We start from the raw sequence: 11,284 nt of genomic DNA, 5'->3' as shown, positions 1-11,284 counted from the left end.
GTTTCAATATTATGCAAATAGGCTCTGATACCACTGTTGGAATTCATACCGGTTTATAACGATTTATAAATCAACCTATGAATTCATATGTCTAGAATCTAATGCAATTACTGAAAATAAATCTAGATCTTAGGATTCCGAATATACCTGGTTATTCGCAGCGGAAAGATGAATAAACCAAATCTAGATTTCAAGCACTCCAAACGTCGTGTCTCTATCGGTATCCACACGCACACAAACTGAATCGATACGGGATGCTAGTGGCGTTGAGATCGTATCTCATGATTCGAAGAACGCTTTCATCTTTGTTGGATCACTTAATTACTTGCGCATGAAGAAACAAATTTCTTCAATTAATTATGAGAACACCTTCTCTTTATCTTTCTCTTTATCTCTTATGGAGATAACATAATACGGCTAGCCATTATTCAACTTCTTCCATCGAACAAATCGCATATATATATATATATATAAACTACTCACATGACCTAATTTCATTAGGATTAATAATGGGCTGGCCCATTATTAACTATCTTAATCATATTAAGATACTTCACGTCTAGATTAATATATATATATACATTATAAATATATAATGTTTTCCAACATATTTATTATTCAGTTTGCTTAGGTGTATGATCCTATAGGGTCATATAATATCAGCAATCAATTCTCAATTCATAAATTATATGCGGTTTCTATCAAAACATTATAACCACCTAATATTATACGATTGTCGGAACCTCGACGTTACAACTTCTACTAGAGTTAGTACAACAGATTTCAAGACATTCCCAACAATATCTTCGTTTTGATCTTAGACGTCGTCTTCGTATCCCTCCTTGACCCTTTCAATTGATTTTCCTACCACTACCTATCAAGATAAAGATTACTCTTTGTACTCTTGTATCATACTTAATCGATGATCATGCTTTAACCAATTATTTAGATCTGATTATTATGTTATTATTTCGTTAGATTGCAACGAGTAGCTTGTTTCAATATTCAATTATTCTTATTAGATGACTTGCAACCCAAGCTTTACAATAAATTATCTGTATTTGTTTTTAACTTCTTACTTGTTATGCCCTTCTTCAAAAAAATAAAACTTCTTACTTCTTACTTGGAACTGAATCATGCGTTAAAGAAAAAAAAATTATGTTTGATTGAACTATCGGCTGTTACATGATTTTTCTTTCTTTGATTGATCTAATTAAATTAACAGTGACCAATAATTTGATATTGCTTGGTTTAGTTGGTTATAGTATCTTTGGTATGAACTATATAATTTTACGAAAACATACGTTGTAAGTTCATGCATTATGCCTTATTGCCAATCTGTTTATAATATATAATATAGATATGAGATGATTACATATTTCATTGTAAATAAGAGATTTTTATCTTATCTTATAAGAAAAGAAACTAGTGTGAGTACAATATTTTTTAGTATCAAGATTATTAAAAGCTCAAGAGGAGCAAATAAATGTTTGCTATGGAAAGGCAACTTAAAATCATTAATGCGTTATACTTTCCCAAGTCTCAAAGATAAAAAAAAAAATCTAAAATATAACACATGACCATAACTTGGGTATGTTGATTCTAAAGTGAGATCCAATTCCAAATATATAAACTTGAAGTGTCATTATCTCGAGAGGGAGAATTAGAAAATCCCACATCTCTAAAAAATGAACATCCAGAAGTATGTTCAAACTGGAAATATATTTAAAGAGTCATTTATAAAATAACACCATGAGATTTAGAATCTAATATTGTTGAGACAACAAGTAAAGGGAAATGTTGAATACCTTCAATCAAAAGTATTACCCAATGCACTATTGTATTGTACTACACAATGATTGAAAATGGAAATAAATGTAATAGTAAACCAGAAGTTTACCGAAAAGGTAATGTTTGGCAAACCGGTTATGCCATCCTGGTTTAGTAATTAAGCGAAAGACAATCATATGGACATTCGTTAAAGAACCAGAATATTCTTACGAATGATCTGTTATATGTTGCTTGCGTACAAGGCAATATAATAATATGGTTCTCACCAGCTGAATATATTTGGAATCTATTTATACAAGGAGATGTTTGTGGGCTTGATCACCCACTGGTGGACTGATCATCCACCATATGTTAATAATTAAAACATCGACAAGAAAGTCATATGTATCCTTGTCACATATTCGCAACTTGATGTTTGCGAGACTTATTGGTAATACTGATGAATTCACAAGCCTTTGATAATTATTTTATGCATGTGGAGATACATGATGAACATCTTGTAGCTAATGTTCATACTTAAGATGCAGCAGCACTGATTTGCATAATGTCAAAGAGTAATTAAAAACTCTCCCCATTAAATTTGTTTTGGGTCAAGAAACAAAGATCTCCATCTAGAGAATTTGGATAATTTGTAGTTGCTCCATCACACCGCAAAAATATGGGACCTCAAAAGAGGTTATTAATATGTTGGATATGATCTCCATTGATGATAAAGATTTTATAAATTTTATTTAAAGAATCATAGTTAGTCTATCCAAGATTAAGGGGAGAAAATAAATAGCTGGAGAATAAATGAGTTGAATGAATTATCATTGATCCTCAGACTAAAGAGCGTAAATAGTAGTCCAAAATGAATGTATGGAGATAATTCTATTACAAAGATTAGCATATGAGTTGCCAGGCTCATTTACTGACTCTAAGAAAGTGATTAAGTCACAAGTACCAGCTATAAATGCTCCAATTAAAATGGATGTCCCAGAAGGACAGTATCAAACTGCTAATGAGTCTAAAGAGCGCTTGAAGCGTGAAAGACCTATCGGTTTCAAATAAAATAATCCTCGGAAAAGAAAAAGAGCATGAATGAGAATGGCAGAATCGAGGAATGAAATATTAAGGATCTCGAAAAGAGATAGAAAACATGACAAGAAAGAATTCAGGTACCTGAGAATAAAGAAATCTCAAATAGCTATGTCATGTCTGGAACAATATGAATCGATATCAAATCGACGTAGTGAATACTTATGCATGCAATGTAGCAGTTGATGAGAATGAGGATCATGAACCATCTATTGAAAAGTGTACACTGTGTGATAAATGGCCGATAAAAAAAACAATAGATTCAAAGTTTAAATCTCTTTGAAAGAGAGGAGTATTCGGACCGGTAGTCCGTACACCTAATGGTGTAAAACCAATGGCATAGAAACAAGTCTTTATATGAAAGAATATATGTGATAATGAAATCATGAGATGTGATGTTGTAATTGCACAAAACAATTATCACAAATACCTATAATTGATTACAAAGAAACATATCATGTGGTGGAAGCATCAACTTTCAAGTTTCTTTAGTCGGGCAAGAATTGAAAGCCATTGGAAAAAATGACATTTACGTGAAAGGTACAAAAAGAATATAAACTGCAAGAAGCAGTAAAACCCATAAGGATTTGAACTGCTAAAAGCAGTAAATGCTAGTTCTCGAGAATATTACCGCGCGAGTATATTTGAGCATATGAAGGAACTAATTCTTGCTCATGAAGTACCATAATATTGGACTGATCTTATTATGGTTGAAAGATGTGATTTCGTATGACCAGAAAGATAGTCATACTTATAACTTTTATAAAAAGCAAAGGGATAACTTGTATGTATAAGTATGGATAATGTGAAGGTTTAGAAGATTGTCAATAAAAGGAAATTTGGATACAGAGTCCTAATAGACCAGGATATGATATTTTGTGTGAAAGAGATACTATGAACCATAAGTCCAATGGTCTAAGAGGTTATCTGACAATCAAACGAGTTTATCACTAAGGATATGCTTATACCAAATTCTTTAAAAAAAGCTATGTATGATGAGAATACATCTCCCGAAGATGATGCTTCAAGGGGGAGAATATGATGATGTCTGTGATTGTAATCTTTTTCCTTATCATTAGTTTTGTCCCAATGGGTTTTCCATGTAAAGGTTTTAACGAGGCAAAAAAGAACACGCATATGATAGATACTTAAAGAGGAATGTTATCACTTAAGTGACGAAAATCTATCAATCTTCCAATTTATTTTGAGATTGAGAGAAGATGAAGAGAATGGTCAAGATCAATCATACTTGAAGAAGAATCAAGAGATGAACGCATTCCATTCGTGTAGCAGAATCAAAGGTCGAAAGTTTGCCGATCAAAGGAAACCTTATAGATGGAATTAAAATATGAAATTGGTGTCCATAGAAAGATCTTTGAGTCTACTTTCATCTCGAATTTGAATCAAGTCATTCCAAATGATAAAATTTGATATGGCTGTTTTCATGGGACATGTACAAGCTTTCTCAAAATACCTAATTCCGACTGGTATCCCAAATATCGCTTCTTATTTCCATCTTACCAGAGCTATAGACCGGCGAATAAAGTTAGAAATGGATGTTAGCTTCGATTTCCAAGTGGTTTGAAGTCATTTTATCCTACGATTATCAAGATATTCAAGTTTCAGTGAGGATTATCAAGTCTGCCAAGAGAAGTGGACCGATCCAAGACCAAGACTAAGAAGAAGTCAGTTCATTAGATGGGATTGTATTGTCTCGTATATCTCAAGTTATGTTTTCATCAGGGGTAGTAGATGCGCGTTGCACTCTTTTTTCCTTAACCATGATTTTTCCCACTGGGTTTTTGGTAAGATTTTTAATGAGGCAGCATCTTATGCGCTTTAGGAATATTTATGTATAATGGAAAACCAAGGGAGAGTGTTATGAATAATTGTATGGATGTCCATCATAGGCCCAAAAGCCCATGTTCTAGAAGGTTCTAAACTCTAGATTGGTGTATATATATATAGGTATCGTTGTCTACAGAATAAGAATAAGAACAATTAATTCTCTCTTTTTTTTGATTCACAACAATTTAAAGATTTTTTTTTACAACGGATTTAAAGATTTAAGAAACTTTTTTTTATAATAATACAAGATATGAGCCTGTTGCGTTGCAACGGGTTTTATGTGATGTTTTAATTTAAAAAAAAATTAAAATAATAAATAATTTTATTATAGTTTTATGATTATTTTTTGCATATGTTGTTTGAGATTTATTTTATAATTAAAACTCTTTTTTACACATAAGTTTAAGTTAATATTTGTATTATATAATCATGGTACATAGATGAATTGTTATAAACTTTGTACTTATGATTAAATAAAATACTATATCTAAACGTTTAAATTGAACACAACCCAAAAAAAAAAACTGAATGAAAAGTAATAAGAAACGAAAGTCAAATACACCAATCGAGTCAATGACAACATTATACATGTTCTTATGTAATAATTTAATGTTTTATTAAATAATTCTTTAAAGTTTTATTTTGTTAGGATTTTTTTTAAAAAGGAAAAAAATTCTATTTTATAAATCTCGTTTTTATTTACAATTAAAAAAAAATATTAAATACTTTTTTACAATTTTGTTTAAGATTTTAGAAAAAGAAAATTACTATCATATAACCTATTACAATTATCTTCTCTGTAGAATTTCAGAAAAAATAAATTGCTATCAAATAATTATTTTTAGTTACTAATTAAGAAAATATACATTTCGTATCAATACTAACTTTACACTTCTTTTGTTAATTAAATAATTTTTTGTATCATGTTCATCATCAAATACTTTCTTAAAAATATTAATAAATAATTTTTTACAATTCTCTTTTGGTTAGGAATTAAAAATATGATACAATTGTTTTTTGTTTAGTATTTTTTATATAAATAAAAAATAAACTATCAAATATTCTTGTACAGTTTTTTAGGATTTTAGAAAAGGAAATTAATATTACATAATATTTTACAATTATAATTTTTCTAGGATTTAGAAAAATAAAATTTCTATCAAATAATTATTTCCAGTAAATATTAACTATTTTTAAAAGTTGCCATTTTCAAAATTCATTTTTTCCAATATTACTAATATTTTTTACAGATTTTCTTGTTAACTAAATATTTTTTACTATCATGTTTATCATTAATTTTTATAAGTACAAATTACTATTAAATAAAATTTTACAATTCTCTCTAGTCAGGAATTTTTTTAAAAAAGAAAAAAAATCTAAATTGGTTAAGATTAGAAAATAATTTTTTTTTTTTTAGAAATCTCTTTTATTTAGGATTTAAGAAAAAGAAGAAGTTAATTTTCATATAATGACAGTTTTTATTGATACATTCACAATCTATTTTCTTAATTGACACATGTCACAATCATATCGGGTGAAATATTTGAAGTTAATTTTGGTTTATATTTTTTTAACACAAAATTATTAAAAAGTAAAGTTAGTTAATTATAAAAAAAATAAGATTATTTTTATAGATTTATTTTATTTAGAATTTTAAAAAGGAAATTAATTATTTTATAATTAATTTTCTTTTTAGATTTTTATACAACTATTTTATTTTTAATAGAAAAAATTCTGTTTATTATTTATATATTTTGTCTTATACATACAAACACATATTCATCATATTTACACATACTCATGTACGATAACAACATCAAAATATAAAATTATGTTAGCATCATAAGATGTAATAAAGATAATAAAAAGTTTAGTTGTATCAAGAAATTAAAAGAAAATACCGAGGTAGTACTCTTCATGTAAATACTATTGTGTTTTGTAAAAATAATATGTAGAAGCTTAAACCTAAATATAGATGTGAAATATTTTTAGCTATTTTTGGTCATACTTTTTTAACATACAAAATTATCTATTAAAAAAAAGAAAGTTAATTACTTATAAGACAATAATAAGAGCACATTTAAAATTTTCTTTTAATTAGGCTTTAAAAAAATTAATTTTATTTATTTAAAAGTTAGTTTTTATTCATTTTTTTTACTAAATAATTTTTTATACTTGTAGGATTTTACAATTAGTTTTTGTTTAACATGTTTTCTTAAAAGTTAATATTTATCTTTTATAATTCTCTATCTTTATTATCTCTAAAAACAAACATTATAATAAATAATAATAATAAGACTATTAAGTAATATTTATAATTAATTTTTAAGAAAAAAATCGTTTTTTTTTAAATTTTAGTATATTTATTTTTGATTATAAGAAAGTTTAACACATATCGTATTTTCAAATATATAACTAACATTGTCACAATCATGTAAATTACCAACTTTGAAGAACCAAGCTTTTTATAAAAATACTAACAATAATAATAATAATAATAATAATAATAATAATAATAATAATAATAATAAGACTATTAAATAATATTTATAATTATTTTTTAAGAAAAATCATTTTCATTATTTTAGTATATATATTTTGATATGAGATAGTTTAACACATATCACATTTTTAAATATATAACTGACATGTGTCACAATCATGTTAATTAGCAATTTTGAAGAACCAAGCTCAATATAATATTTTATAATTATTTTTTCATTAAAATTTTAGAAAATGAAAATTATATTAAATAAATTGTTTTCAAATATCTTTATAGGATTTCGGAAAAAGAAAATTTCTAAAATAATTACTACTAAATATTTTTTAAGAAAATATTTTTTCTATTAAATAATTTTTTTAAGTAGTTTTATCAAAATTCGTTTTATTATCTTATTATATATATTTTTAATTATTATATATTTAAACACATGTCACAATATTATAAGGGAAATTGTTATTAAATAGTTTTTTGCAATTATCTTTTGATTATGATTTTAAAAAGGGAAAATTACTATTAAATAATATTTTAATTACTTTTTAATAAAATTTATTTTTGTTAATATCTTAATATATATATTTTTTTAGTTATGATATAGATTAACACATGTCAGATTCTTAAAATATATAATTGCAATGTGTCACGATCATGTTAATTAAAATTTTTGAAGAACTAAACTTTTAGAAAAGAAAAATTCTATTAAATAAATGGTATTCAATTATATTTTCATTAAAATTTTAGAAAAGGAAAATTATATTAAATAAGTTGTTTTCAAATATCTTTATAGGATTTTGGAAAAATAAAATTTCTAAAATAATTACTACTAAATATTAAAAAACATTTTAACTATTAAATAATTTTTAAAATGAGTTTGTATCAAAATTTGTTTTTATTATCTTATTATATATATGTTTAATCATTATATATTTAAACACATGTCAAAATATTATAAGGAAAATTATTATCAAATAGTTTTTTGCAATTATCTTTTGATTAGGATTTTAAAAAAGAAAAATTACTATTAAATAATATTTTAATTACTTTTTGATAAAATTCATTTTCGTTAATATCTTAGTATATATATTTTCAATTATGAGATAGATTAACACATGTGACAATCTTAAAATATATAATTGTCATATGTCGCGATCATGTTAATTAGCAACTTTGAAAAACCAAACTTTATATAATAAGATAATATCTTAATATATATATTTTTAATTATGAGATAGATTAACACATGTCACATTCTTAAAATATATCATTGACATGTGTCGCGATGATGTTAATTAAAAATTTTGAAGAACCAAACTTTTAGAAAAGGAAAATTCTATTAAATAAATGGGTTTCAATTTTTTTAACGATTTTGTAAAAAGAAAATTTCTAAAATAATTACTACTAAATATTAAAAAAAAATTTACTATTAAATAATTTTTAAAAGTAGTTTTTATCAAAATTCGTTTTTATTATCTTATTATATATATGTTTAATCATTATATATTTAAACACATGTCATAATATTATAAGAAAAATTATTATCAAATAGTTCTTTGCAATTATCTTTTGATTAAGATTTTAAAAAAAGAAAATTACTATTAAATAATATTTTAATTACTTTTTGATAAAATTCGTTTTTGTTAATATCTTAGTATATATATTTTTAATTATGAGATAGATTAGCACATGTCACAATCTTAAAATATATAATTGCCATGTGTTGCGATATATTAATTAGCAAATTTTAAGAACCAAGCTTTATATAATAAGATTTATTATATACTAATGTGGTTTTGGAGCTTTGGGTGACATTTATAGTTTTAAAACATCTTATCAAATGAAAAATTATGTGTATGACTTTATGATTATTCAAAAATATAAACTAATTGCATGGTTTCAAGTGATATTTTTACGAATTTTAAAAAGTCACAAAAAATTTCTAAACTAATCCAAATTAACTACAATATTATATAACAAATATAGGAATGATTATTTATTAAGGAGGCAGATGATTTGTTACTTGTTATTTCTTATCTGAGGGTTGCGAGGCATCTAATATATGAAAATAAATTGAGGGTTAATTTTTTTATGTGGTTTTGGAGCTTTGGGTGACATTTGTAGTTTTAAAAAATCTTATCAAATGAAAACTTCTGTGTATGACTTTATGATTATTCAAAGATATAAACTAATTGCATGGTTTCAAGTGATATTTTTACGAATTTTAAAAAGTCACAAAATTTTCTAAACTAATCCAAATTAACTACAATATTATATAAAAAATATAGGAATGATTATTTATTAATGTGACAAATGATTTGTTACTTGTTACTCTCTCTGTTTCGATTTAATTGTCATTGTAGAGTAAAATTTTCGTTTCAAAATAATTGTCATTTTATAATTTCAATGCAAAATTTATTGACCTTATATTCCAATCTATTTTTTTATTGGTTAAAATGTGGCTAGGTGTATTGGTAATGATGTTTTTATTTTAAAAATAGGTAAAATTAATTTTTTTTTTAATTTGTGTGTCCAACTCTAAAATGACAATTAAAATAAAACGGACGGACTGTTTCTTATCTAAGGGTTGAGAGGCACCTAATATATGAAAATTCTGTGTATGACTTTATGATTATTCAAAGATATAAGCTAATTGCATGGTTTCAAGTGATATTTTTACGAATTTCAAAAAGTCACAAAAAATTTCTAAACTAATCCAAATTAACTACAATATTATATAAAAATATAGGAATGATTATTTATTAAGGAGACAAATGATTTGTTACTTGTTATTTCTTATCTGAGGGTTGCGAGGCACCTAATATATGAAAATAAATTGAGGGTTAATTTAAAAAAAAAAATATATTGAAGGTTAAAATTCGAGTTTATGGTTTAGTTTTCCAAAGCACTATGCGATAAATTAGGGGTGAATTGGTTTAAAACCCTTAAAAAATGAAGAAATTAAGAAAATACCTATGATGTGACTAGTTTGTGTCTATGGAGAAAGGTATCACAACATGGGGTGTAGGGTATTTGGTTAATTAGGGTAAAAGTCTAGTGCATGGGGTGCAATTTACCAAATTGAACACCTATTGATAATTTAGAAGTCCATCTGATAATTTTGGCGTCCACATATCAAAACAACCAGTATTAGTTGATGAAAGTTAAAACTGAAAAAAAAAAAAAAACATTATTAAATGGCAATATATATCACACTGCTGTCACTTTCTTAGTTTCTATATTTTCGATTGCGATTTAAAAATTTCAGATAAATATTATAGAGCTAAAGGTGAAGGGAAGCAAATTTAATTTAATTTAATTTAATTTTAAGAGCGAACGAATTATGTTATTTTAAGAATTAATTGGGAAGGAAAAAGTAAGAAATGTCTACGAAAAATAAAGAAATATGTATTTCATGATTGGTTAAAATAATGCAAAGAAAAAAGTAGGCAAAAACAAGTGGGAGAAAGGTGAACAAAAAGAAGAATAAGTGTGGGGAAAATATTTTAGAAGCATAACTTATGCTACAAACACAAAAACTTCATAAATAATCCATCTATACAAGAACTAAACTTGTTCTACATCTCATAGATTTAATATTGTACACATGTAGGATCGAGAAGCTAAATAATTGTATCGTTAACATAAGAAAAAAAACGAAACGCTACGAACATGTTTGGACTTGGGGTTATTACATTAAAATGGCGTATCTCATGCCATCACTAGCCATGAGATGGTTAACCTCTGAGACGCTGGCATAATCTCCAGACATCCATAGTCCATCTGTCCCGCTGACACGTGGCACGGCAAAGCACGAAATGATCGAGAAAGGGAATCGCATCATAACGGCGTTAGCCCCGTCTCGTCTTTCGTTATGAGCTACTACTCCTGCTCCTTGTGTCGTCGAAGCCATCTCAGTCTCGTCAGCTACGCGTGGGCTCTTACGAAGGTTTTGGAGGTTGCGGCGGAGTATGGAAAGCATCTGCGTCATCTCTGATCTCGTTTTAGTTTGCTCTCTCTCTCTTTTGAGTTGATGAGATAGGAGTTGGGAGAAAAGGCACCGTATGGGCTTCT

At 26.2% G+C, this 11,284-nt stretch overlaps 1 protein-coding gene across 1 annotated transcript; it reads right to left on the bottom strand.

Annotated features, from left to right (window-relative positions):
* Positions 1-10,697: 10,697 nt before the first annotated feature.
* On the bottom strand, positions 10,698-11,284 carry LOC106394410. The gene has a single exon (XM_013834983.3). It carries the CDS (start codon positions 11,199-11,201, stop codon positions 10,902-10,904), a length of 300 nt encoding a protein of 99 aa, XP_013690437.1. The 5' UTR covers positions 11,202-11,284; the 3' UTR covers positions 10,698-10,901.

Source organism: Brassica napus, chromosome C4, assembly GCF_020379485.1.
Source record: "Brassica napus cultivar Da-Ae chromosome C4, Da-Ae, whole genome shotgun sequence".
NCBI lineage: Eukaryota > Viridiplantae > Streptophyta > Magnoliopsida > Brassicales > Brassicaceae > Brassica > Brassica napus.
This window is presented reverse-complemented; position numbering and strand designations above follow the sequence as displayed.

Coding starts and splice junctions, on each gene's coding strand:
- LOC106394410 (XM_013834983.3), bottom strand. CDS start 11,201: ATGACGCAGATGCTTTCCATACTCCGCCGCAACCTCCAAAACCTTCGT.